The 25,280-nt window shown below is 51.2% G+C and overlaps 1 protein-coding gene across 2 annotated transcripts in view; it reads left to right on the top strand.

The window, feature by feature from the left end:
* Nucleotides 1–563: 563 nt before the first annotated feature.
* LARP1 (La ribonucleoprotein 1, translational regulator) overlaps nt 564–25,280 on the top strand; it is a 45,826-nt gene continuing 21,109 nt past the window's right edge. For both annotated transcript variants that reach the window (XM_082063576.1, XM_082063575.1), the window contains exons 1-2: nt 564–997; nt 16,261–16,287. In XM_082063576.1, the coding sequence (XP_081919702.1) occupies nt 646–997; nt 16,261–16,287 (379 nt within the window). In that variant the 5' untranslated portion in view covers nt 564–645. The remainder of the gene's footprint in view (nt 998–16,260; nt 16,288–25,280) is intronic.

The raw sequence follows: 25,280 nt of genomic DNA, 5'->3' as shown, positions 1-25,280 counted from the left end.
ATGTGGCACATGCTGGCGCTCCCTGAGGCTGGGTACCGAGGGATGCCGGGAGCCGCGCTGGTCCCGGCGGACCATCCCTGACAGCCCGAGGCTCCTTCTGGGGATGCGCCAGACGCTCTTGTCCTTGCAAGCGGGGGCGCTGAGCCCATGTTTGCCTCTCGCACTCTTCTTGTAACAGCTCTAACGCCAACCGACCCCACTCGTGTTTCTGCAGCAGCGTGTCGCTGCTGGCTCAGGGGAGCCGGCAGAGGAACCCCGGGCCGGAGCAAGGCCTCTCCCAGCCGGGAGAGCCGGGGTGAAACCCGGCGGGGCTCTCCGCCAGCGCGGAGGGGCGGCGAAGGGGCCGGTACCCCCGCCCGCGCGGCTCCTTTAAGGGACACCCCCCCCCCCTCCCCGCTCCCGCCCAGCCGGGCGTTGCATCAGGCACGTGCGCGCCGCCGGCCGGCCCGCGGGGGCGCGCCCCGCCCCTCCCCTTACCCGGCTGCGCGCACGGGCGGGCCGGCGCGGCGCGCGCCCCCGCGGCAGTCGCGTGGTCCCCGCGCGTCTCCATATTGCGGCGGCGGCAGGGGGGGCGGGCAGCGCGGCGGCCGGGGCTCGGGGGCGCCGCGTGCGAGGGGAGTTCCCCGGCGGGGCGGGGGCGCGCAGATGGCGACGCAGGTGGAGGCGCTGCTGCCCGGCGCCCCGCTGCTGCCCGCCGAGGAGCGCGCCCTGGTGCTGAAGCCGCCGCAGGACGGCGGCCGGGAGAAGGGCGAGTCGCCCATGGGCCCCGACGGCGGTCCCGGGGCGCCGCGGCCGCCCAGCGCCAAGCAGCAGAAGGAGGAGAGCAACAACCAGGAGAAGGAGAGCCTGCTGAGGGCGGGCGGCGAGGCGGAGGACGGTGGCGAGGCGGGCGGCGCGGGGCGCCGGGAGTTCATCGAGGCCCCGCCGCCCAAGGTGAACCCCTGGACGAAGAACGCCCCCGCCGCCGCGCCGGCGGTGAACGGGCAGTCGCCTCCAGGTGGGTGCCCGGGGCTTGGAGCGAGGCCGGGGTTGCAGGGGGGGTCGGTTGCGCCGCCGACCGCGCCCCGACCGGCCGCGCCATGCGGCACGGCGTGGGGACGGCGCCGCGCCTGCGGCCTGCCGGGGAGCGGGGCCGCGGCCGGGGGAGCGGCACGGGGGGAGGCGGTGTGTGTGTGTGTGGGGGGGTCGCTGGAAGTAGGAAGCGGCGGTGCCGTCCGTGGCCATGAGGCGGGGAGCGTGTGTGCGGGGGAGGGGAGCGCGGCCCGGCCCGGGCAGCGGCCATGAGGCGGCGGCGCGGGGGGAGGTGACGGGGGACGCTGCGGGCCTGGGCGCGGGGCGCACCGAGGAGTTGGACCCCGGCGCTCGGCGGCCGAAGGCGCTCGGCGGTCGGGCCCTGGCGGCGGGCACGCGGCGGCCGCCCCGCTGCGAGCTGCCCCCCCCGCCGCTCCCAGCATTCCGCCGCAGCGCAGCGCAGGCAACGTGGTCGCTTCCCCGGGCGCCGCCAGCGTGCGGCTTCTCCCGGGAGCGCGGCCCGGCCCCCACCGCTCCCCGCCACCGGCCCTCGGGGGCCCTTCACCGGCCCGGGGTCTGGCGCTGCCCACGTGTGCGGCGGCGGTGGCGGCTCCCCCGGCGCGCAGGCCGCGTCGCCTTTCTCTGCCGACTCATGGCGGCGGGGCCGGGGGCTGCGGCGTTGGCCGAGCGCGGCTCTGCCCCTGCGCGCCTGGAGCCGTGAACAGGGCTTGTCAGCGGCGGAGCGTGCTCGGCTGCGGAGGAGGGTCCCCAAAAGGGAGCCCCATGGGGAAGCCAAGGGACAGCGACCAGCGGCAGGAGCGGGCGCTCTGTCCAAGTCGCGTTTGTAACCCACTGCTGTCGTCAGCAAAGGCTGAAACTGCAGAGCACCATTTCCTCGGGAGCTGGGTTAGGTATTGCTTTTACCAGGAGAGCATTGCTCACCCGTGCTTCACGTGAATTGGTACTAAGTGGAAAACACAGAAGTTTTCACTAAGCGTCTTGTTTAGAAAGACTCGTATTTTTTCAAGCGTGCCTCTGTTAATGCTGGAATTGTACTGCCAGATATGACATCAGATTCCCTATTACTGTATATGCTACTGTTTTGCAATAATTATTATTGCCTAGTGTGATGATTCATCAGAGGTATTGATCTTTAGAAGATGGACAGCTATGCGAATTCCACCTGGAAAGCTGTCATCTTAATGGGGAGCGTAGAGGAGAAGTTAATTGTGCCAGGTAAAAGTCCATGTTCAGATTGTTTGGTGGTTTGTCATTGTACGCATCAACATAAGCAGAGCTTAACGAAATCCAGGACAGCATTCCTGTCTGCATTTGTCTCTTGAGGTATGGCATAAAACTGGTCACATCACTCCTTTGTGTGAAAACTGCACTCCATTGTCCTGCTTTCTCAGGTAACAGGCCCTAGAAATAAACCAAAAGATACAGAACCACAAGATTGAATGTTCCTGTTTGAGACTCATGTCTGAGACGCATCCGCATTCATTCCCAGGCCCATCACTAAGGTGGGTGACTTGTCAAAGCGAGCAGAGATGAGGCAGTCTGCCCAACGCAAGGAGGGGGCCCTTGCAACTCCTGAGATGATTTTTTGAAGGAGAGTTGTGTCAGTAACCTGTCCACCCTATAGTAGGGTAAGGGAGTAATGCTGAAACACTCTGAATTTTCTTGGACCTGGCACAGTTGTCCTGGTATTCCCGAAGATGTTTAAATAATGGATTAGGTTAGTGGTGTGTTTTAGGACGTTTGGCAGCAGTGACTGGTTCCTGCAGTGCCCCAGACGCTGCCACTTGGCTCTTCTCTCTTGGGACATTGTTTCTTTTGCTGCCTGTTCGTTAGCAGAAGAGAAAACGTGTAAAATAAACACGGCTGGCGAACTCCCACGAGCTGCAGACTGGCAGCCAACCTTGTCCAGTGTCCCTTTGCCCAGGTACCTTCTCACGGAGTTTGCAGGCTCCTGTTGTGCCTTGGCTGATTTGGGTGGAGGGTTTCTTTTAGCAGATGCTTACAAAAAAAAGATCTGGAGCATGAGTTTGTGCCAAAGGTGGTGCTGTTCAGGTGAGTTGTGTTGCAGTGACCTCCAGGAGCTCACCTGAGCAAAGGGACTCCTTTGTACACTTGAAGCCGATTGAAAGCTTCTGAACTCTGGAAAGTCACAGCTGAATGTTTTTGGGTTTTCAGCAGAGCTTAGAAAACCGTGGCTTCTGATTCAGCAGTGTTCCCAAAGCAGTGCTTTGTGTTGGAGATACTAAATGTTTCCAGCCCTGACCCTCAGAGAGGAGACCAAGGATCCTAGTGAGGACAGCTCTGTAAAGATAAAGGGATCCCTCTATGACTTGTTTTACAGGCTTTGAAAGCCCTAATTTTTTATAATGATGGTATTAATTACAGGCCTGTAGAGCAGATTTAATGGACAAGACCTGCTCCTTAGGTGTTCACCCCTTCTCTCTAATGGTCTGTGTTGGAATTAGTGCCTATAAAAGTAGAGGCATTGAGCTCTGGCCCAGAGAAAACAGAACCACCTTTAATATCTTTGAGTTTCTACTGTGTTGGAATATGGAACAGCTTAACAAATCCACCTCTGTTTTGAACTGTTTGACTCACTCGTGCTGGGAAAGTTGAATCCATTGGCAGGTTGATGAAGGGACTGAAGAACAGTCTTTTTTTTATAGATTAGGATTTATCTTTAGAAGTGGGTGTCTTTCCTACCTGCTGCAGTGTTTTTATGCTCAAGTTTGGCAGTGAGGTCTGTAATAGGATGTTTGAGCGAATGTTTCTCCTTTTTCAGGAAGGAGTACTATTGAAGCAAAGCTTTTCCTTGCTTCTCAGCCCCTCCTCCTGAAAGCATAATGCTATGGCAGTAAGTAGAGCAATCGTTAAATCGAGGTAGACAACAGCAATACTGCTGGTGCTGTAAGCAGAGGCTGAGGCTCAGCTCGAGTCGCACACCAGAAGATCTTCCCTGGCCACAAGATGTATGTTACATTGCTATTCCTGCACGTTTCAGAATCGGGGTACAAGAGAGCGGAGGGGGGAACCCCTTGAGTCCTGTCCTGTGTGGCAAGGCTTCTACTTGACACTGCTTACTGTTTGTGAGGGATGCTGGCAGAGCTGTTGACGATGCCTCATTTCTGCTGTCTAATGATCTAGTAACAAGGTCTGTGTGATTGTCCCCTCGTTATTATATGTTCTCTTCTTATCTCATCAATAAATGCAGCCAGCAGCTGGACTGGCGAAGGTGTGATGGTAGCATGTCCGCAGTAACAAAGGAAACATTTTCTGGCAAAACCAGCTTTGCACCTCTGGCTATAAACCAAATTTAAAGTATTTTCTCAATTTTTTTCTATAGAGAAATGTGGCTTGCAGTTAAGGCAGCTTGACCTTCTGGAACACGTTGTACTCCTGCTGCACCCTGCACCAGGGCTGGTGCTGATGCAAGCATCGGGGCACAGAGCTGTTAACAGCACCCCATTTTGAAAACCTGCTGGATTTATTTCAAGAAATGTTGCATCAAGGCACTTGGCACTTCTTAATTTTTAAAGCCACTTACATCTTGAAAGTAAGAACATGCAGGCTTTAATGAGCGGTGCTGCAGTTGCTGAGCTTTGCCTGCACTGACTTTTATGCCAGTTTTCATTCTCCTTGCAGCTGCTCAGCCAGGAGCAGGCGGTGTATTTCCTAGTGGAGGTGCAGGAGGTGTTTTAATTTGAGTAGAGTTTCTTGCTTGCCGTTTGGCAAATGCACTGGGTGGATAGGCAGTACTTTCCAGAAGGCACACCTTCGTTGCTAGCAGCGAGCACCAGGGGTTAGCTGACTATTGTTCAGAGCGAGCGCGTGTTGTTTTATGCCAGAGCAGAGGCTGGGCTGGCTACTGGTACTGGGGAGAAGGCAGGGAACATTCATTAGCTTCTCACCCCTCGCTGACTAACTCCCCATAGGGCTTTGCTTGTAACCAGCCTCCAGTGCAGGAGATAAGATGTACGGGAAGCTTATTTTACCTTTGGCATTTCTTTGTGTTCAGAGTAGACGTGTGCATCTGCCTGCCTGGGTATCCAGCTTGGTACTGCTGCACACACCTATTTCCAAAGTGTTGGGCAATTCTTGTTCTGTCGTGGCATGTAATTGTGGAGCTCTCCTGGCTGTTTGTTGCAACAGAGCTGCTATCGCAGCAAGAGTTCCCCCCCTGCCCCCAGCGTGAGTTTCCTTTCTGAAATACTGTTTTGTTCCGATCCCACAACTCAAGTTTGAGTAACTCTTCCCATCTTGTCAGGAAGGATGAGGATAACTGGAACTCGCTGCTCTGAGACAAAAAAAAAAAAAGGTGAAGCTTAGTGTTTTTGCTCCCCCACATACCTTTGCCCTTCAGCTTTGTGCTGGACCTTTGCCCTGTTCTGCGCTGTTTGTTTCAGGAAGGCTGGGGAATGGGAGCTGACTCACTGGCCCTTGTTGCTGGGCTTCAGTGCTTGCTTCTGCTGCGACCTCTGGTTCCAGATGGCCAGCTCTGAGGTGTTGCTGGAATATTCTCACCAACCACCTCTTTATCCTCACAACTCTTCTTTTAAGCTGTTTTTTACCTGTGATGCCATGGGGGTTTCCACCAGGGTTGCATCTGGGATCACTGGATTGGGCAGCAGAAGGACTTGGGTCAGATGTGAAGGCAGATTGATTGCAAAAAAGCAGGGCTAGGAATGGGGACACTGGGGCTTTCCCTTCCAAATTATGACACCTGATCCTTTCGCTGTGCTGGAATAGTGTGAAATTATCCTCAAGGGGATGCCAAATGCCAACTTGGATAGAGATAGGTTGCTCTTTGCATACTCAAAACTACTTTGTAATGAATCTGGGACGCCACCTCAGTGATAGTGCTAAGTAAGGAATGGACATTTTAGTAGAAAGCTGTGCTGTCTAGATCAGGTTGGGTGTTTTAATCCTTACCATTATTACAGCTGCAAACAGCAAAGGTTTAAAAAAAAAAATCATCTTAATGAAAACTTTGATACACTTGAATACTGCCGGAGGATTGTGGTGTCCTTTATGGCAGTGCGCCTCTCGGAGGAGCTCTGCTCCTGTTTCAGTCACCAGGTAAGCAGAGGTCTGGTGGCCTTGCTGCGGATCCAGCCAATAACCGATATGAGAGCTGGGAAAGCTTTTTGCTCTGTTCTTCCCGTAAGTCCAGCTGGGAGTGGTGAGCTTTGTTCATTCCCAACCACAATACACATTTACATTATAGTCTTTAAAATGTTATTTATCCTCTGGTCATTTTGACATTGGAACATTCACTGACTTCCTACCAAGAGCCTAAGTCTCTACACTGCTGGCTCTGTCAAATCCCTGGCTTGCTGTGCACACAGGGAACCCGGGGAAAGCAGTGGTGCAACCTTGGTGATACCTACTGCGCTCTCTCATGGTGTTAATGCCGTCTGGTTGGAGCTTTGACAGTCATCTCCAGGAGGTGAGTGAAGCTCTGGGGATGCTCTGTGGATCTGTGGTTTCTGGCATGGCCAGTTCTGCATTTGTCCCTTTCTTTGCTTGAGATGGATCTTCATTCTGCAGGTCCAGGTCCTTGTCAGTGATCTCTGAGGGGAGTTGGGAGACTTCTCCTTGCATCAAAATAACTGGCTAATATGAACATTTAGTAGTAAATGGTACAGGTGCATGAGTTGAGCAGGTCAGAGAAAAAGTAAAAGAAAGGCTTCAAACAAGTTTATGCAGTGCTATGGGAACTTAAAGAAACTACTTTTATATTTGGACAACAATAAATTTGTGACCATAACAATTGGGAACTGAATTTGACCTCGAATAAATCAATTACCCGACTTTGCAGGCAGAGTCCTGGGTCAGGGTCGGTCTGGATTGCTCTGCTGAAAGGAGAAGTGGGTGTGCACGTGAGAGTCCTGCGACTGGGGGGTAAAAACTGGCATGAGAAATTTGGTGAAAATAGGTTTGTTGGTGGCAATTCTAATACTGTGCAAGATACGTGTTTTTTTGGGAGGGGTTGTGGAACTGGTGGTCAGGTGCCCAGCTTTGGTGTGACACTCGCTATGGATTTTGCCAGGATCCAGAGCACTTCCTGCAGCATTAGAGCCTTGTGTGTGGGAGGTATTCTGCTGTGATATGCAAGGAGAGGGAGGAAGGGCTGTGAACCTGCATTATCAGTGGTTTACCTTCAGTGTTCTCCTAGAGCAAAGCTGACTCGGGAGCAGCAGCTTGTCTTGATGCTTCCATGTGTTGCAGCACTATATGGGAATGCACAGCTGGGTTTGATACTCTGCAGTGGTTGTGATTTTATTTTTGGTTTTATTTTTCAATAAAGGAACAGAATGACTGGAAACATGGTCGCAAGTCGGAAGGATTGGTAAAGATCTCTGCTGTGGATAGCTTGGAGTTGACTGGGTGTGGGATGTGACCGTGGTGACCATGACCGAGTTGGATGCTCTGGCACGATGGGTCAATTTGAAGCCTGCGTTTGCTTTAGAAATGGCTAGTGGAGGTGGCTGTTGGTGTGACTGAGGTCTGACAGTGCCACTCAGTCTGGTTCTAGTGGAATGGAGGTGACACAGGCACCCTTTATTCACTTGATCTAGAAAATGGCACTCTGGTTCCCTCTGGAGTGTGCATGGACACGCACAACATGCTGGTGGGTGCAGCTTGCCCTGACCTGCATTCTTGGGGAAATGTGCTCGTTTTCTGCCAGGTGCTCCTTCAAGTGGCTGGAAAGGAGTCTGTGACCTGCTGCTTTGGCAGGCAGAGCTGGCCTCGGCCTGGCCGCGGGCCCACACGTGCCTCTGCACTCCTGACTTGCTCCCCAAAGTGGCCCTGGCCCTGACGGTGTGCAGGAGAAGCAGCCCTGTGCCAGGAGGAAGGTGGTGGTGGAGCAGCATCTCTGGTGCCCCTCAACATCGTTTGGTGTCTGTCCGGCTGTGCAGGGAGCCCTTGGTGATGGTGAGAGCGATAGCCACAGGGGCATTGGGGAGAAACAGGGGCTTGGATGGGGCTTGTGAATCTCACGTGTCCTTGACACACGAGTCAGAGTTAAACCGTGATGGGAACGCCAGACAGGGGGACGGAAACGTGCTGCGTGTCCTTCCCGCTGCGTGCTGGAGAAACTGGGGGGTTGTGTAAGTGCTCAGGTGGGAGCCCAGTGCTGCTCCGCTCCTCCTGCCCAGGTATGGGGGTGCTGGGCGGGAGCAGAGTCTGTCCTGAGCACAGTGCTGAGCACGTTTTTCCAGGCGAGCAGCAGCATGTGCCGAGCTCCCGCAGAGTGACTCTGCAGGGCATGGCTGCGCGCTGGAAGGGATCCACGGCCGGGGGAGGCCGCAGGGGGCCGCTTATCTCTGCTCCTCCTTTCCTGGCAGTCATTTGACTTTTTTGACTCAGCTGCTGGATGCATGCATGGAGAGAATAGGGGGTTTTCAGGGCTGGGGAAGTTAGGTTTTAAGAAGTCTGAGACCCTGAGAAAAGAGGTGAGTTTTTCCTGACTAAATATGTGGGGAAACAAGTATGAAATTGAAAAAGCCACAAAAATGAGGAAAAGGTAGAGTTTTGTTGATGGGAAAGTAAGAGAAAAGGTGGGGGGGGAAAGTGGTGTCTTACCTGCCTGGTAGCTCACAGATGCTGCCAGAAGGTAGGTGCGTTGCTAAATACTTAACGCTGTCTCTAAGCCGATTATTTGTAATATATATTCAGCCTTCACACTAAATACACTCTGCCTTTTTTTTTCCTTTTTAACTGTGCTTTTGAAAGCTTCTGGTCAGTGGTACAAATGAGTGATTATTAATTTACCAAGTGTTAGTTACCAAACTGTCTGGTTTGTGCACTTACAAGATGATGAAGCTAGTGATGGAATGAAATAGAACTTAGGGTTAATAAGCAACACTCAAATGTTTGATAAGCCAACGTTCACTTGCAACTACATGAAATTCATTTCTTCAGATTCTCCAAGGTCACATCTTCCATTTTCCTTTTTAAATGTTGAAAAAGGAACACCAAGTTTATTCCTGCAAGACACTTTAGGATTCTCATACAATAAAATATCTTTACTGTAGCCCTTCCAAATAGTCACCAACTTGGCGTAGCTCAGGAGCAGTGTCTGATGTCAGCTCTCCTGGCCTCACAAAACAGACCTGCCGAAAACAAGGACTTGGCCATAATAACAGATCGCTTTGCTCTTGGCCTCATATTGCAAAAAAAGAGATAGTTAAAGAAAAGGAGTGACTGAAGCACACTTTGCCCTACCTGAGTAGCTCTACATGGGCTTATGTTGGCAAGTCAGCTACAAGGCTGTGCAAAGGCGCAAGAAAAGGGAAAAACAGAGCGAAGAGTTAAGTGTAGAGTGTGATGCCAGTATGAACGATGCAGAGAATTCCATGACTGTACCAGCAGATACTGAAATGTGGAGAAGTGCATCCTTAGAATGTTGTTGGGAGGTTTTACTCTGAAACAGGAATGATAGGATATTTGTGCACAAGATCACGCCCAACAAGACAGAAAAGCAAATCATGGAGGTGTCTCTACCATGTGCTTGGATGACAAAGCATGAGGCTTTGGCTGTAATCATATCAAATTTCACTTCCCAGGTTCCAGCTAAACCTTGAGAGCTCAGGGGAGTGCCTTATATGATCTGACACATCTTCTGAGTGCTCAGAAATAATTTGCCGCTGCAGAGGGTATTGCACTGAGCTGCACAAGACGGGGACTGTTTTGTTTTGGCTTCCCAATCTCAGGTGAACTCTTCTAGCTCCCCTTTTTTAAATCTCAGAATGACAGATGCGGCATTTGAGTGCTGTGCAGGGAGGAATTTGCTGCAAGTGACCCACGTTTTTAAAATGTAAAATTAAACTTGTAACTACAACTGGGAAGATGGTTTGGAAGAGATGTGGCAGATTACAGGCAGACAACCCTCTTAACTTCAGTTGGAGCTGGAATCTGAGTTGATCTAATTAAGAGCAGAGAAGTGGAACCAAGCAAGCATGGAGTTTGGAGGGTGATTGGAAAAGCTGCGTGTTTGATTAAAACCAACCAGATAGCCTGGACCAGAGGGGGGAATGTCTCAGACTGTGAGTCTGATGATTTCTAATTCGGTTAAGAGACTTAATTATGCTGTCTTCACTGTGCTGTCTTGTGTATCCTACAGACCCCCTGCTTGGCCCTCTGCCCTGAGCTGGAGAGCGCCTTGCAGTCTTCAGTTCCTGGGGTTTTCACAGGCATTTATGACATCCCTGCCTGATGTTACTGGGCATACTCATGATACTGATGCTTTTGAGGGGGTGGAGGGGATCCTTTTTCCTGGAGAGGCTGGATTTCTCGCTAGACTAATGGATTCTCCTCTGTAGGGAGGAGAATGTGTCTTGCTCGCTGCTTATTGAGCTGTCCTGAGGCAAAGCTTTGCTGTGGTGTCTGAGGCTGCCCTGCCCTTGATGTCCACACGGAAAAGCGTGTGGCAGAGCAGCACGCAATAACCCTGTCAAAGGGAAACCCCGTCCGCAATGTGTTTCCACAGCCTGGGATCCACTTGGCTTCTTGGCTGCACTGAAATGGTTCCTATATTTCAACAAGAGTCTCTGAGACATGTTAATTTTGCTCGATCATGCCTGAAATTTCGCTACCTAGCTTAAAGAAGAATTTGGGGAGGGTGACCGTGCTCATTGGGCTCAGACTCGTGTAGGGTCAGTCTCCTGCAAGGCTGGAGACTTCAAGCGGTGTCATTTCAGGCTTACTGGTGATTAAGGGATGTGAGGCAGAGAGCTGCGTCACTAGGAATGGTAATCAAGGACCTCTAAGGTGCCTTTTACTTTCTCTCCAGCTTTTTGTCTGGTATGTGAACAGGAGCATTAGGACTCATGCTTGGAGCACCAGCACTTTGCTGATTCTCCGTTTTGGAGATGAGGGGGTAAGGGGTTAATGGGAGAGAACACCCAGTGTTTGTTCTCTCCAGTGCAAGCACTGATAAGTGGATGGGAGAAAAAACAGCCGTGACCTTACAGTTATTCCTTGTGTGCCTGCACATATGTGAGCGTTGGATTTGCAGGACTGTCTGGACTGCTCTTGTTTTTTCTGGTTAGGCTGACCAGATGCATTCCTCAGAACCCCATTGGCATCTCTGGTACTTGGAGAAGACACCTGGACTCTCACCCAAGCAGATCTCTGAAAGGTGCTTTACTGGGCACAGTGCTGGTCCCACTGGTCACCCTGTGTTCAGCCAGAGCTGCAGCCCTGCCCTGTCAGCTCTGTTCCCCTTCTGTCTGGAGCATCAGCTTTAAGGTACTAATTTAGTCTAGTACGTGGTGTGAAGTTAAAGCTAGGGAGCTATCTCAGACAGATAATGCTCTGGTTTTGCAGTAGGGGATTTTTTTTCCAGGGGAGTTCCTCTTGCAGCTCCATGAGGCTGGAGGTCTTCATCCCTTTTCAAGTACGTGAAGTCAGCAGGGACACCCCAGCTGAGCTTCCCAAAACTCAGAGTCATTTATACACTGAAAACCTCTTTCAAAAATTTGTTTCCATGGGGTTTGTGGGAAATCAGTGTCAGAGCTCACACTGGCTGTAGTTCTTCAGCAGGTGGAGGTCATGGGGGTGTCTGAGAAGAAACCAAGCCTCTCCTCTGGATGGAGAGCAGAAAACCACTTTCTGGAGGTCTGGATACCCTTGCAGAGAAGTGGATTTGGGAGCTGATAAATGCTTCTCTAGCTGTTTATCTTTTTCTTGCACAGACCTTGTTGCTGTCTTAAGACCTAACCAGCATCAGGTTAAGGTTGGTCCATCTGGATTTGATCTTTTACCCATCTCAAGCTTCAGCTTCTCTTTGAGGAGGCAAAGATACTTATTACAATAGCCAGATGTTGTTAAGAGGCATGGGAGGTGTTTGCCCAGACCTGGCGGCTGGGGGGGGTTGGGAAGATCTGGGTGGCTGAGAGCCGGACCCTCCCTGAGCCTGCTTGGCAGGTAATGAAGGAAGGGAGCAGGAAGCAAGCAAGATCTCAGGAGGGACATGATTGGCCATGCTAATCTTTGGGTTTGGGGTTTCTTGCTTTGCTACTTTTTTGTAGTAGACCTCACCCCCTTCTCCATGGAGCGTTGCTTTGAAGAGGCTTGTAACTGTCTTGGAAACTTGTGCAGGCACTACCTTGGCCTCTGAGGGGGAGCCAGGTGATACAGATTTGAGCTGAAAAGTTGCTCGATGATGCAGAAGAAATTGAGGCAGCATTGATCTCTTTGCAGCGAACAAAGAGCTTTTGCACCTTTTCCCTGCCTATGTTGTTTGCAATGGAAGGATTGTGGTCATAGCCAGAGGAGCAGAACTGAATTGTCCCTGCTGGGTGGCAGGCCAGGTTAGGAGAGATCCCCAGAAATCCTGCTGTCTGCCAGCACTTCCCTTCCCCATCCCTCTCCGGGGCAGGCGGTGCAGCCCTGCAGCTTTCGAGTCACCGTGACCAAGTTCTGGTCACGTCTTGGCTGCTGAGTCCCCATGTGACCTTGGCAAGGTCTCTTTTTGCTGACATCCAAGTCTTTTGTCTGCAAAATGTGGAGTATGATTTAGTTTCGACTTCATGGTTTGAACACCAGAACAGATGAGCTGGTGTCTTCCTGTGACGGTGTGAATGGGCCCAGTGTCCTGCTGGGAGCAGCCAAGGAACGTGTGATCATATCTGCTGGTACCTGTGCATGCAGAGGAGCAGCCCTCACCCAGCGCACTGGTGCAGTGGCACCAGTCAGTGTGCTTTGTTGACAGGCAGGTGACATAAAGCACGCTGAGGTTGTTTTTTCCCAGTCTGGAGAGCAGAAAGGTAACTGCGCAGGGAGCTGGTTCTCACTGTCACTGCCCGCGGCCGTGCTGCCCCTCTTGGCAGTTGGGGCTGCGGGTTGCTGTAATAACGAGTCAGCGTTTCTCTTGCGTCAGGGCTAATGAGCTGCTGTTCATCCGCTGCCTCTGGCCCTGCTGGGAGGAAGCAGTGTCTGTGGCAGAAGAGGGGTGCTGGTGGCAGAGGGGCTGGGGACGGGTAGTGGGTGGCAGAGGTTCCTCCCGGCTGTAGCTCCTGAGCAGGGAAAAGACAGGCATCCTGTGTGGTGTTTGGATTCAACACTGAAGCCTGAATGGTGGAGGAGCCCAGTGAGCAGCGTGATTCTGCAGAGAGCGGATGGGCAGCAGAGGGGAAATGTGCGCTCGGAAATTGGGTAGCCTTTCTGGACCTGTCCCAGATACCTGAATAGCAGTGATGGCCAGAGAGCCCCTGGGGGTGGTGTGTGTGTGTGGATGCATCAGCTTCTCTCTCTAAATGCCCCATTTTAGCATACAGTCTCCTACTGCATTTAAAAATACCATCAGGCAAAAATTGGGATTCTGTATCCACCCCTCAGCATCACCTCAAGTAACAAGGGCTGCCCTCAATTTAGTTAGTTCTCCTGGGCTTTTTGTGCAGCGACTCCGGTTATTGGTGTTCAGAGCAAGCACCTCTGTAGTGCATCTGCACCCTTGTGTGACAGTTCTGAAGGGACATTCTGGAAGGGACGTTCTGTGCCTGTCCTGACATCCTGGCAGCTGCAGCATGTGCCCTTGACCTCCTCCTGCTTGCTCCTTCCTCCGCCTCGCTTTGCTGATAACAGGGAGATGCATGAAATGTGGTTTCCACTGAGATGTCGTAGGCTGTGTGGATAATGTGCAGAGCTGAGGAACATGGTAAAGGGCTTGGGGAAATACCTGGGTTGGCAGAGACTGCTACTACAATGAAGCGATCACTGGTTCCTGTGGTGATTATAATACCTCTGGTTAGACATCCAGTCTTTCTGGTTTTGGGCCCATGCAAGTGTCCACATGCAAGACAAGGAGGAAAATGTGAGACCACAGGGCCCAAATTTAATGGGTCTTGCTTGCTTGTGTCACGATATTGGTGTTTCTTAACTCATTCCCGTTGGCTGCCTAGGAGCTATTATATTTAGTGTGTGGGTCCTTCGTGTTTGATTTTTAACCTCTGGAGTGCTGGGAAGGCAGCTGACCTGGACCTGCAGCCTCCATCCTGCAGTGAGCTAGATGGGCTCCTTGGAGAGCAGCCCTGGGGGTTTATCTTTGACCTGCTGGCCACATGCGTTTGTCTCCTTTCCACCACAGCTTTCATGGGGAAAGAAGGCACTGCCTGATTTAGACTTCTCTTGGGCACCTCAGGTGCTGCCCTTAATTGGCAGGCTAATTTCTAATCTGGTCACTGGTGCTTGCAAGGGTAGAAGGCATCTCTAGTGCTGGACGAGGCAGTTGGACACATAGCAGTGAGATGAGCCTTGAGGGAACACAGGCTTGGAGTTGCGGCGGTGGAATGACTGGTAGGAGACGCCTGTGGTTGCTACCTGATTTGGTGGCAATTGTGGTTTCTAGAAGTGGGTAACCTGGACTTCTTGTGGACGGCTGACTGTGCTGACCGCTGGCCAGGCTGTGGTGTGCATTTGATGAAGAGTTGGTTGGACATCCCAGTAGAAACGCAAACTGGAGAGGCTGCATTTGGCAGGGGCATAGCAAGGGGAATGGTTGCCAAGGCCTGTAGTTCTTTACTGGCACAAAGGAATTCCTTTTCTCAGCCATATTATTATTATTGTGTTTTATTTTAGTTGGGTTTTTTTTGTAATAGCTGATACAGCTAGCTGATCCAAACTGGTGGGATACCGGTGCTTCCACCTTGTTCTCTGTGGAGAGGCTGTCTAGGAGTTGCCCATGTAGGGAAATGCAGAAACTGCATCTTGTTTGAGACCCGTTAAATCACGTACAGGGTGTTTCTACTCACTGTTGCAGGAGCCTGACCTCGTCAGCAACCACCCACAGAAGTACAGGATCTTTAGATGTGCTTGGATGATGTGCTGGTGGAGGTTTGCAGTAGAACATGCAGTCTGCAAGGGATCCACACTGGTACTTGGAGGCTTTTCTGAATGTGTTGGATTTTCCCTGAGATGATGCCTTCAAGATGGCCACAGACCATAACCTTGTGTAACAGTGGGAGGAATTTTGATTTATTTTTAATTTGTTCATTTGTTTCTACTGCTTATAAGTGGGATGAGAGCATCCCTGCCTGAGAGTGCCTTGAATGTGGTGCACTGTCAAACGTAGATAAATAGGACCTCTTTGGTAGAGATGTGATTTTGCTATTTCTGTGTTGGCTGAGCCCAGGCCAGAGAGCATTGCCCTGTCTGAGGGATAGTCCATGCTGCAGCTCTTGTGGCTTTTCAGCTGAATGTGTGTTTTGGGGAGCTGATAAGCAGAAGCCAGGGGCTTGCCCCTACCCTGGGAGGAACCTGCCTTGCCAGCAGCCTCCCTTCCTGTTCTTCCAAGTTTCAAGAAGAAAACATATAGTATTGCTCTTCCAGAAGTACTGTTTTCGTAGCTTCTTGGGGAGCCTTTATCAACAGGGTTTCTCCACACATGCTGTCATGTGTGCCTCTCAAAACAAATCTTTCATCTGATCCTTCCCAGCTACTTCAGTGAATGTCCTCCCAGCAACAAACAGGGTCCATCAGGAGAAGGAGCTGTAGCTCTGACTGGGGAGGGCCTGGGGGGTGGGAAGGCTGAGTGGTCTGTTTTGGGATCTGAAATCCCCCGACTGCAGCAGCTCTGTGTGATGGGCTGTGCTCACTGGCAGAGCCACCTGAGGTGGGAGGGCGAAGGGGTCCCCTGGGCTGAGGGGTGATGTGCCGAGGCACCAGCTGCCTGTTTGGTGGTGAGCGTGTTCTTCTGGCTGCCTGTTCTCTGGAATAGGTGCTGTGTTGGAGCTGGGCACAGCTGTTGAGGTCCCTTGTGGTGGCAAAAACCAAGAACCATCAGGGAAATGCTCATTTTGCTTTTTCCTTTGGCTGCCACCTGCGTTCCCCAGCTGGTCACGACATTAGATGTTCTCTGTGCCGGTTTCCAGTTGATAATGCTGGCTGGGGGAGTGTTGGGATGCCAGCAACTAAACTTGTGTGGAGCTTTGTGCATCTCACAAGCTTTTTATTCCTCACCACTGTCTGTTAGAAGCCAATGTAGAAGGTTATTTATAAGAGTAATATATTCAGTGACACACAGACTCTTTTGAAGTCTTTCTCACAACAAGTGGTTGAATCGAGGTGGGTTCCAAGCTGGATTGATGTTTAACTAGGAATACTAAGAAAATACTTCCTCTGTTTAGCTAAGGCAAACAAATTGAGAGGAGGGACCTTTTAAATATGATTTGTGCTCCAGGTACAACCAATACTGATTGTTTTTTTTTCTTTTTTCTTTCACAGATATATTTCCACCCGATGGCCAGTCTGGTATGTATTAATTAAAAACTGAGTTCTTCAAATCTCCCTCTCCCATGCCTTCACTGCACTTCTGTTTCTGCAGAGTCAGCTCTAACCAGATTTATAAGACTGGTACAGAAATATGCAACAGATATTGATTACAAACAAACAAATGCCTCAAAGAAAACCCAAACAAAAAAAGCCCCTCTAATATATGACTATCCCTGCATGGCAGTGACATGTTTTATGTTTTCATATAGTGCTGTCTGTGGCTGTTGGAAGGTTACTTTCCTCCCATACACTGTAGCATGGCAGATTTGGGTGGCCAGGGTGAAAGATTTTAGCAACTCATCGTCACACATAACTGAAAACATTGATGTGTCAAGATGCAAATATAACTCAGAATTGCTGCTGTTAGTCTGTATGTTAGTTGTGTTCAGCTTGATGTGTCTATGAATCTGAGGATGTATATTTGAATTTGCAATACCTTGAAAAGATGCAGACTTGCCCCTTGGCTTGTTCAGTCTGTGTGTTGCTGCTGAGCATCACTGTTAACAACTGCAGTACATGCTGCGTTGCCATCAGCGTGAGACTGATGAAGAATTCCTGGCCCCAGTGGTATGTGTAGCCATGCCAGGAGGGACCCTGCAGAAACTACTCTGGATGGAGATCCTTGAATCAGAAATGGGATGGAGTTTTTAAGATAGGTGTTGATTAGCTCAATCCTTGCCTTTCTCAGACGGCTGGGAGCTCTTCATCCAGGTTGATGATGTCAAACTGCTGAGATTGAAGGAAAGGTTTGTTGTACCTGGTGATACCAAGACCAGTCATTAAGATGCTGTTGTCTCAGAGCTGCTGTGCCTTGTGGAGATGTCCTGTAGCAGAGGCACGGGGAGTGGGGATCTGTGCCTGGCTTGGCCTTGTGTGACCTCAGACATGTCACTATGTCCGGACACCTCCTGTCCGCGTCTTTTGCTTTGCCTGGGATCATGTTTCCCTGGTTCACATGACAGTGTGAGGATAAATCGCTGCTGATTGTGGAGGCATCGCTTGATCAGGATTTGGAAGTACAGAAATCAGCTCTATTGTCTTAAAGCTGATTTCAGTAAAAAATAACTCACTGGTTTTGAGTGGTCTGGTATAACATTGGAGGCAGTGTAATTTGACTTCATGAACTGAACAGGCTTCTGGAAGTCGTGTGTGTTTCCAGAGCTCTAGGCAGCTAATGAGTCTGTGGTACATAACTAGATCCGCCTAAGCATTGCAGAAGATGCCTCTATAAGTGTTGGAGAAGTAACCCAAGTAGTAACCCAACCCATTTGTAGGTCGTTCATGTTTTTCTTGCTTTCAGAACTTGTGTGAGGGTGAAATATTAAGACTGATTTTGAAGGAGCAAAGGTGTCTTTGCATCTGTTGAGTACAACAGGTGTGAAATCAGGATGGAGCAATGAATGCATAGGAAAGTTTCTGCTATTTAGAGGGTTTTTCTTCTTCCTTCCCCTCTTAAGAGGCTTTCTCTCCCCTGCTGAAGATCTGCCTTCATCAGGTGTTGAGTTTTGGCTGCCCATGCTGCAGACTCAGAGATGTCCTCTAGTTGGCACAACTCCATCCTCTGCTCTCCAGCTGGTTGGGGACCTTCACAGCTGCTTCCAGGGTGGGGCACGAGTGTGTGTCTGCAGCAGATGATAGCATTTCAGTAAGTGCATGGTACATGTCAGTAGTGTTGCAGAAAACATTGTCTACAGAACATAGTTTGTTGTTTTGTTTTCACTTCTCTTCTTCAAAATAGTAAAATTGTAAAAACTTAAACAGGATTCCTCTTACTGGTAGCTGCATAGGACACTGCACATTCCTCCTTTCTCATGCCTTCTCAAGAAGAGCCTTAGAGCTGGTGCTGTGCTTTTTCTTCCTGTGCACTGAGCTTCTCTGGCAGCCCTGATCTGAAAGCATGGTCAAGTCTGAAGACAGAGGCAGCGTTGCTGGTGGGGACAGCAGACTTGTGTGGAGCATACATGCTCCTGGCATCAGCTGTTGTGCACTCCTGGGGCTGTTGGGTTCAACCCCCTCACCTCCCTTGCATTGCTGAGGTTGTTTAACAAGTTAATTTGCTCGAGTCTGTTACTGCAAAATCACTAGGACTCCAATATCTATGTCAGTGACTATTCTTTAAGGTTGATCTTGGAAGGCCAGGCTGAGTCTATGTGGCTGGTTTCCCCTCTTGATGAGAAGTCCGTTGGTGTTCTGCCCAAGGAAGCAGCTTAGTGATGGAGGATGCTGAGTTGCAGTAAGAGTTGTCTTGCATGGGTGGGGAGCCTGAGCCAAGAATCAGCCATTTTGTAGGCACAGCAGTTATAGTGTGCCCCAAAGCATGTTCCTGCTTGTTAGCGTATGGATTCTGGAGGCATTCTGCCCTCAGCTTGGTGTCACATGTAAGTGCTATGGAGGTGGAAGGGCACCAGTGTTTGCATCATGATTGCCCAACAGCCGCTTTCAGAGAGAGGCGACTGACTTTCCTTCTGTCTAGCACAGTGGTTGCTCTCTCCTCTCCCAATTCCAGCAGCTGGGTTTGGGCAGCTGTAGGTTGCTTTTCACAAGAAGACACTTCAAACCTTGTGAACTGGAGCTCAAAGCTGAGATTTCAACACCCCGACAAGATGCTGCATGGTGGCAGAGCGGAGGGACAGACATTCCTCACTTCTGCTGTTCGAGAAGAGCTGTGAGCACTGTGGATGTGTTGGCTGTGAACCCCCAACCCCCCTGTGAGGCTGCGGGTGCTGCCCACCTCCCGGGACTTGCTGCACATGGGATGGTGAAGTTTGCTGCCTGCCTTGCTACCTTTGCTTGTTTTAAACTGATGTGCTGGCTTTGTGCGCTGTTCCTGTGCCCTCCTGGCATTGTGTGCTGCAGCCAGCCCTCCTCCTCTCAGTGGTGGAGGGGCCCAGGCATTTTATTCTCACCTCTGGTCTCTGCACATCTGTAATGCTGCTGTGCCGCTGTTGACATGCAGAGACCAGAGCTGATTGTGAGGTGTGGTTGTGGATGTGCTGGTCTTCAACACAGCAGCAAGTGATGCTCTGTCTGGGTCTCACTACTCCTGATGATTTGGTTTTTTTTATTCTGCAGCTGTACTGTGAGCTGGTAATTTTGGAGAATTGTCAGCAGTTGCTGAGATAACTTTCTTAAGTTGTAAATGCCACTTTGAATTAAGCGCTATGAAGTTTTCCACAAAGGGATGTGGATGGTGCTCCTGCTGCAAGGAAGTGGTTTTTAATCCTTTATAAAGAAAAGGGGGTGAGATGGATCTTTAAACTAGGGGAGAATGTGCTGTGTTACACTCTTGTAGCTGGGTATTTCTGAGTCCTTTGGGAAGGATCACTCTGATTAGGGTGTTTTTAATGAGAAGGCAGGCAGCCACCTGTAGCACTGGAATTACCTGGATTGGAGAGAGTGGTTTATGCAGCAAGATCCATGTGATTGTGGACCCAGGAAGGAAGTCGGCAGCATTTGTTATATCAAAGTTATTTAGAAAAATCTTGATTTTTTTTTTTTTTTTTTTTTTTTTTCATTATACCTCCCTTAAAGCGGGGGGGCATAAGAGAGCTTGGAGAGCATGCCCTGAAATCAGCTCAGCTGAGGTACAGTAATCCTTACGTAGCAGAAAAAAAGAGCCTTTCTGCCTGTTTTCAGAGATTGCCAGGGTGTTCAGCTGCCTTGTTGTTGTCACAGTTTTAATGCTCTGGATTTGCCCACAGGAGGAAGCCCCCATAGCTGTGCTTAGTTTAATCCAGGTGGTTACGGGGCTGTAGGATTTCTTTGTCTTATTTCTGGAGATACCCTGCGTAGAGGGTGACCTAGGTCTGCCTTCCCTAAATTTCTGGGAGTGTTTGTTGCACCTGCTCTTACCACCAAATCACATTGCTTTCCCCCACCCCAGAAGATGGAGCTGGATTTCTGCCTGATGGTGCCTTTGTCTTCCTCGGCCTCGCAAGCTGAGCTGCCGCTCAGTCTCATTTTGTTCCAGGCAGTTGGGGAGGCAGGTTTGCAGCTCCCAGGGTGAGGTCTGGTGGCCACTGCCCAGGGGACATGCTGGTCCTGCAGAGAGATCTCTGTAGAAGTAGCCAAAATAGGGTACAGGATTCACAGCATGATGTTATTTAAATTACCTCACAGTCTCCTTTCTAGAAACCTAGTCTCTGGCTTTCTTCTTTGAGGTGATAGGTTTTCTAGGGGCACGTTTAGTGCGGAGTTTACACTTTTGCCATGTACAGCCCTGGCATGGGCAGTAGGAGCCGCATGGTCCCCTCTGACACACTGCGAACGTGTGGAGCTGGAGGGTCTGGTGGCAGGTGCTTGGCTCTCAGTTTCTGTCTCTTCATTGTTAAATATTTACAGTGAGATGTACCAGATGCTTCACAGGAAGGGGTTTGTAAGCTTCCAAATGCCCAGATGCAACTGCAGAAAAGGCTGATGGCCATTAAAGGGATCACATCGGTGCCACACCCTGGTTTCGGCAGGGATGCGGGGGCCTCTTCTCGCTCTTGCTACAGGCACTGCTGGTTCTGCTGTCTCATCAGATGCAGCGGGATGCGAGCAGAGAGCACCCCTCTGCTGATGACAAGAGATTAATGATGTCTGGTCCTCAGGCTACTTTTTTCCTCTCGTTTGAAGCTCTTCCACTGCAGTGGGAGGGGGAGAGGCTGATGCTCTTGGATTTTGTTGCTGCACACCTTTTTTTTCTGGGACCTTCTCTCTCTGGTGGTGGCACGTGTGTGTGACCACTGCACGACTGCCTTGTCTCTCTCTCTCTGTCTCGTTTGCCCAGCTGCCATAGGGAGGGGTGGGCTGATCCAGATGCAACAAAGTCCCATTGCCAGCCCAGGGCTTGCAGAGGCGGGCAGCCGCAGCATCGCTGCTGAATGCCACCCCTGCACTGGTCACACTGGTCAGGTTCCTAGTGTGCCTCCTGCTTTCAAGATAAGGCCCAGGACCTTGGGCTGGGTCCTGTTGATTGCTCTTGGTGCTTATCAGCTTTCACCACTGACAAGGTGACCTGCTGTGCAGCACCAAGGATGGGGAGGGACAGTTCCCCGGCCCGAGCTGTGTGCTGGTCTGGCACCCCCAGGACAGCCCGTGCATGTGTGTGCACACAGGGCTTGCTCCTGTGCCCAGCGTCCCCATGTTGGGGTTACAGCCCCTGCCTGGATGAGGGACTCCCCGGGTACTGTGGAACTAGGATCTCCAGAGGTGGCAGGTCGGCTCCTCCAAGGGGGGGCCAGAGAGGGGCGGGCTCGCTAGGTCATCGTTTTTCCAACTAAATATAGTTGCCCGTGCTTTCATAAGGCCAGGATTTTTGCATCACGTGATTGTCTTATCCCTCCCAGCCGGCAGTCGGTCAGAGTAGGGGATCGTGTGTCTGAATGGGTAATAATTAACTGTTAACTAGCTTTTCATTAGAGCCTGGCAGAACAGGCAGAGCGGTACAGCAGAAGTAAGCAGGAGTGGAGGAAACTGCCCCTGGTCCCTCCTGGAGGGCGGACACCCCATTTTAATTTGCAAATAAGTTGCCCCCAAAGGTGAGTGGGTTGGGTGGTTTGCTGTGCTGGTGGTGGTGGTGGTTTTCCCCCCGCCCTGTGTTTTATAAGGAGTCTTGAGTCTTGCTGTGCCTTGTGTGTCTGTCTTTGCTCTTCTGTAGCTCCTGCTCATGTCACCCCTCCTTCTCCCCCACACTGATTTTTTTTTTTTTTTTAAGGTCATGAACTATGAGCTGGTCTCTAAGCTGGCTTGGAGGAGAACAGCTGCATCAATTCACACCATTTCTCAGAGATCTCAACCAGCCTGTGATGGGCTGATGCAGTGTTTGCCCCAGAGCACCGCTGGCTTTTCCAGCCTCTCCTCCTCTACCATTTAAATTGATGGGGTGTTTGTAGGTGTCCTCAGAGGCTTTTCTCTGTCCCATGATGGCAGAAGAACTGCTGGCTAAATGCTCTGCTGGCTGGAGGCTTGTCTGCAGCAGAGGAGCTGGGTCAGGCACTGGTGCTGGAGGAGCCTCTCCTGTGGGGTGATGGGATGATGGGTGCCCTTCTCCCTGCTCAGGGAGAGCAGGGTGGCTCAGCAACTGGGGGAGCCTGAGCCAGCCCAGTTCCCTTGTTTTGTGACACTCTCTGGAGTCCCATCAGCCAGGTGACCTTGGCTGCGTCCCCATTGTGCTGCCTCCCGTGATCTGGGAGCCACCAGCTGTCCCAGCAGAGACCTCTTAGTTTAGGGCTCAGTTTTCCTTAGAAAGCTGTGCAGGGGCTTGGTTCCTGTGCCATCTTGTTCTGCATGAGCCTGGCGTCTTGGGGATCGGTGTGGTGGTGTGAGCGTGGATCGTATGTCAAAAGTTTCCTAGAAATCCTCTTCAGGGAAGAGCGTAGCTTGAAAAGGCGTTGGAAAGATGTCACTCGCCCTTGAGAGAGTTCATTTGCTACCTTTAATAGTAACTGTCTGTGCCAGGAAGAATCTACGGTGCTTTCGCTGACGCTGTTAACGTTAGAAATGCCTGTTGGCGTTTCCTAACCTGCTCCTTCTGGAGTGTAGCTTGGCCACAAGATGAAGCATTTCTGTCTTGGACTGGGAGGCTGCAGAGATGATGGTTTTGCATCTTTGGTAAGTCCAGACCCTTCCTGCCCCTTGTCTGCCCTAGAAATAGAAGTCAGACCCTGCAAATAACTTGTGTGTCCAGAGCTTGTAACAGTTACGTGTGTTTGAAAAGCAATGCTGATTGTGTGTACTGTATTACAGGGCTGTGTTACACCTGGTGCCCCTGCGTGCTCTGAAGGTTTCTGTGCAGTTTTGTGCTGTCTGCTGCTGGCAGAGGCCTGCTCTGCAAGTGTCTTGACCTGCTTTACCTGCCCCTGCTTGGGATCTTTTGGGGAGTATCAGCGGAGGGATGGGAGAGCTTGAAGAGCTGGAATGTAACTCAAGTGCTCACACTCACCAGTGATTGTTCTGCCCCAGCACGCTGTATCGAACCTGCCTGTACCCACCGCCTCTCTCCCTGCACTTATCCAGAGCAAACTCCGAGCTCTCGGAGCCTGTCTAGGACACTCAGGTGGGAGTGTTCTCATGCTCTTGGCGGAGCTGTCAGATGCCCTTTTTGAAGTTATTTTTAGCGAGTGATCTTTGCAGCAGTTGCAGAGCTTACATTGCAGAGAAGTGTAGGCAGCTCTGTGCTTCCTCTGCTGTTACAGTAGGGCTTGTAAGGTGGAGCTGTCTGCTGGGAGCTGCAGAAAATTGCTTGCAAGACTTTAAGCTGTGGTGCCTGCAGCTTGTCTCTTGCTCCTGCTGAACAGGCTTCCCACGTGCTTTACAAGCCTGAATCCCGCTCAGCCGTGCAGCTTAAGGATCCGGTCTTCTGCTTCATCCTGACCTTGCCTGTTCTACTGCAGTTTTTATTGCATGTACAGGAAACTTCTGATATTGCAGAGTTGTTGCAAATATCTCTTAACCTTTGTAAACAAGGCCAGATGCTGTGCTGACAGCTGGGAGCTGCATGACTCTGCTGCAAGCGGTGGGGCCAGCTGTGCTTCTCCCAGTCCCCAGGAGCGGTGGGAGCCCCTGTGGTGAAGACACAGACTTCTTTTATGCTGGAAGATGTCCTGTGATAGCCTCTCATTTAAAGCTCTTGGAGACCCCCATCCAGTGCTCCCTTGATGTCCCCCTCCATGTGTGCACCTCCAGCTGTGCCTGCGATTTGGCAGGAGGTAGTGCCATACAGAAAATACTGCAAACCTAGGCGAGGTGCAGTCTGTGTGCCCAGTTTGCCCTGACCCTTGCTGGTTTTGTGTACTGTATGATGTCTTCAGCAAAATGTGAGCATGCCAAACTGTCAGTGCTATAAATCCCAGGCTTTTTCTCTTGCGGATGAAGCTGCAGAGACAAGTGTTTTCCATCTCAGTCTGGCATTATGTGACATACGGCTGAGGCTGGTGCGGGAGCAGCTCCTTGGGAGATGAGCAGAGGTGGAAGCTGCTGCTGGGTCTCTGGGGTATCTGCACCTCACTCTGCACATGGGTGCTGCCAAATTGCTCCCTGGGGAGTCTGAGGTCCCCTCCCATCTCTGTGCTTCCCAGCCCCTGTACAGTAAGTGTGTGTTGCTCACTGCTGCTGTCCTGCTGATGAGGAAAGTGTGGTGTTGGTGGGCATGAAGCTCACCAGCTCTGTCCTCTGATGGCTTGGTCATGCTCAGGCTCCAACTCCACGTCATGGAGTTGGAGTGGATGGGCAGTGTTAAGTGCTATGGGAGAGCCTCTGAATCAGTGTTTTGTCCCTGCTGCTGTGTGGATCAGGTCACTGTGGGAGAGAGCCTGCTCAAGGCCTGGAGGAAGGATGGGCACAGGGTTGGTGCCGTGAGTTTCCCATGTTGGTGACGTGAAGATACACTTTTGTGCAACTGTTTTCTCTTGGCTCCCAAGGTCTCTTTTGGGGCCAGCAGAGGCATTCTTGCAGCCACGGGGGGTGGGGAGGCCGTGGCAGGCTTGGCTGTGGCTGCGTGCCTGCTGGGTCCCTCTTTCACATGTGAACTGCTTTTCAGGTTGGTGCTGTCCCACCGCATCTCTCCTCTGTGTAGGGACTCTCCTGCCCTCTTGGAAAGACTCTGAAGGAGCTGGTAATCTCCAGGGGAAACAGCTAATCCCCAGGCTGAGTTTTTCTCTGCCTGGCCAACGAGCGTGTATATACAAATAGTGTAAGCGAGTAGTAGTCCTCTTTAGTGTAAGCTGTCTAATGGTTTCTGTCTTTACTCTTCTCAGAAGTTGTCATACCCAGGTGTGCGTTGTTTTCTCAGGAGGTTAATGCAGCACCTTTTCCTTGTGGTGTCGTTTTGACTGGGGCACTATGTCCCTTCTCTCTGGCAGCCTGCCCAGACCCCCAGGGCTCGGTCACTCCTGCCCAGGCTGCACTTGCTCTTTCTTGCCTGTTGACCTTGAAGAAGCATCACCAGAGCGGGTGTCCCGTCATATTGGTGATGAGCTGCAGCCCTCACG

Source organism: Streptopelia decaocto, assembly GCF_964273445.1.
Source record: "Streptopelia decaocto genome assembly, chromosome: 12".
Classification (NCBI taxonomy): Eukaryota; Metazoa; Chordata; class Aves; order Columbiformes; family Columbidae; genus Streptopelia; species Streptopelia decaocto.
The sequence above is the reverse complement of the archived record's forward strand: the minus strand, read 5'-3'. Positions and strand labels throughout refer to the sequence as shown.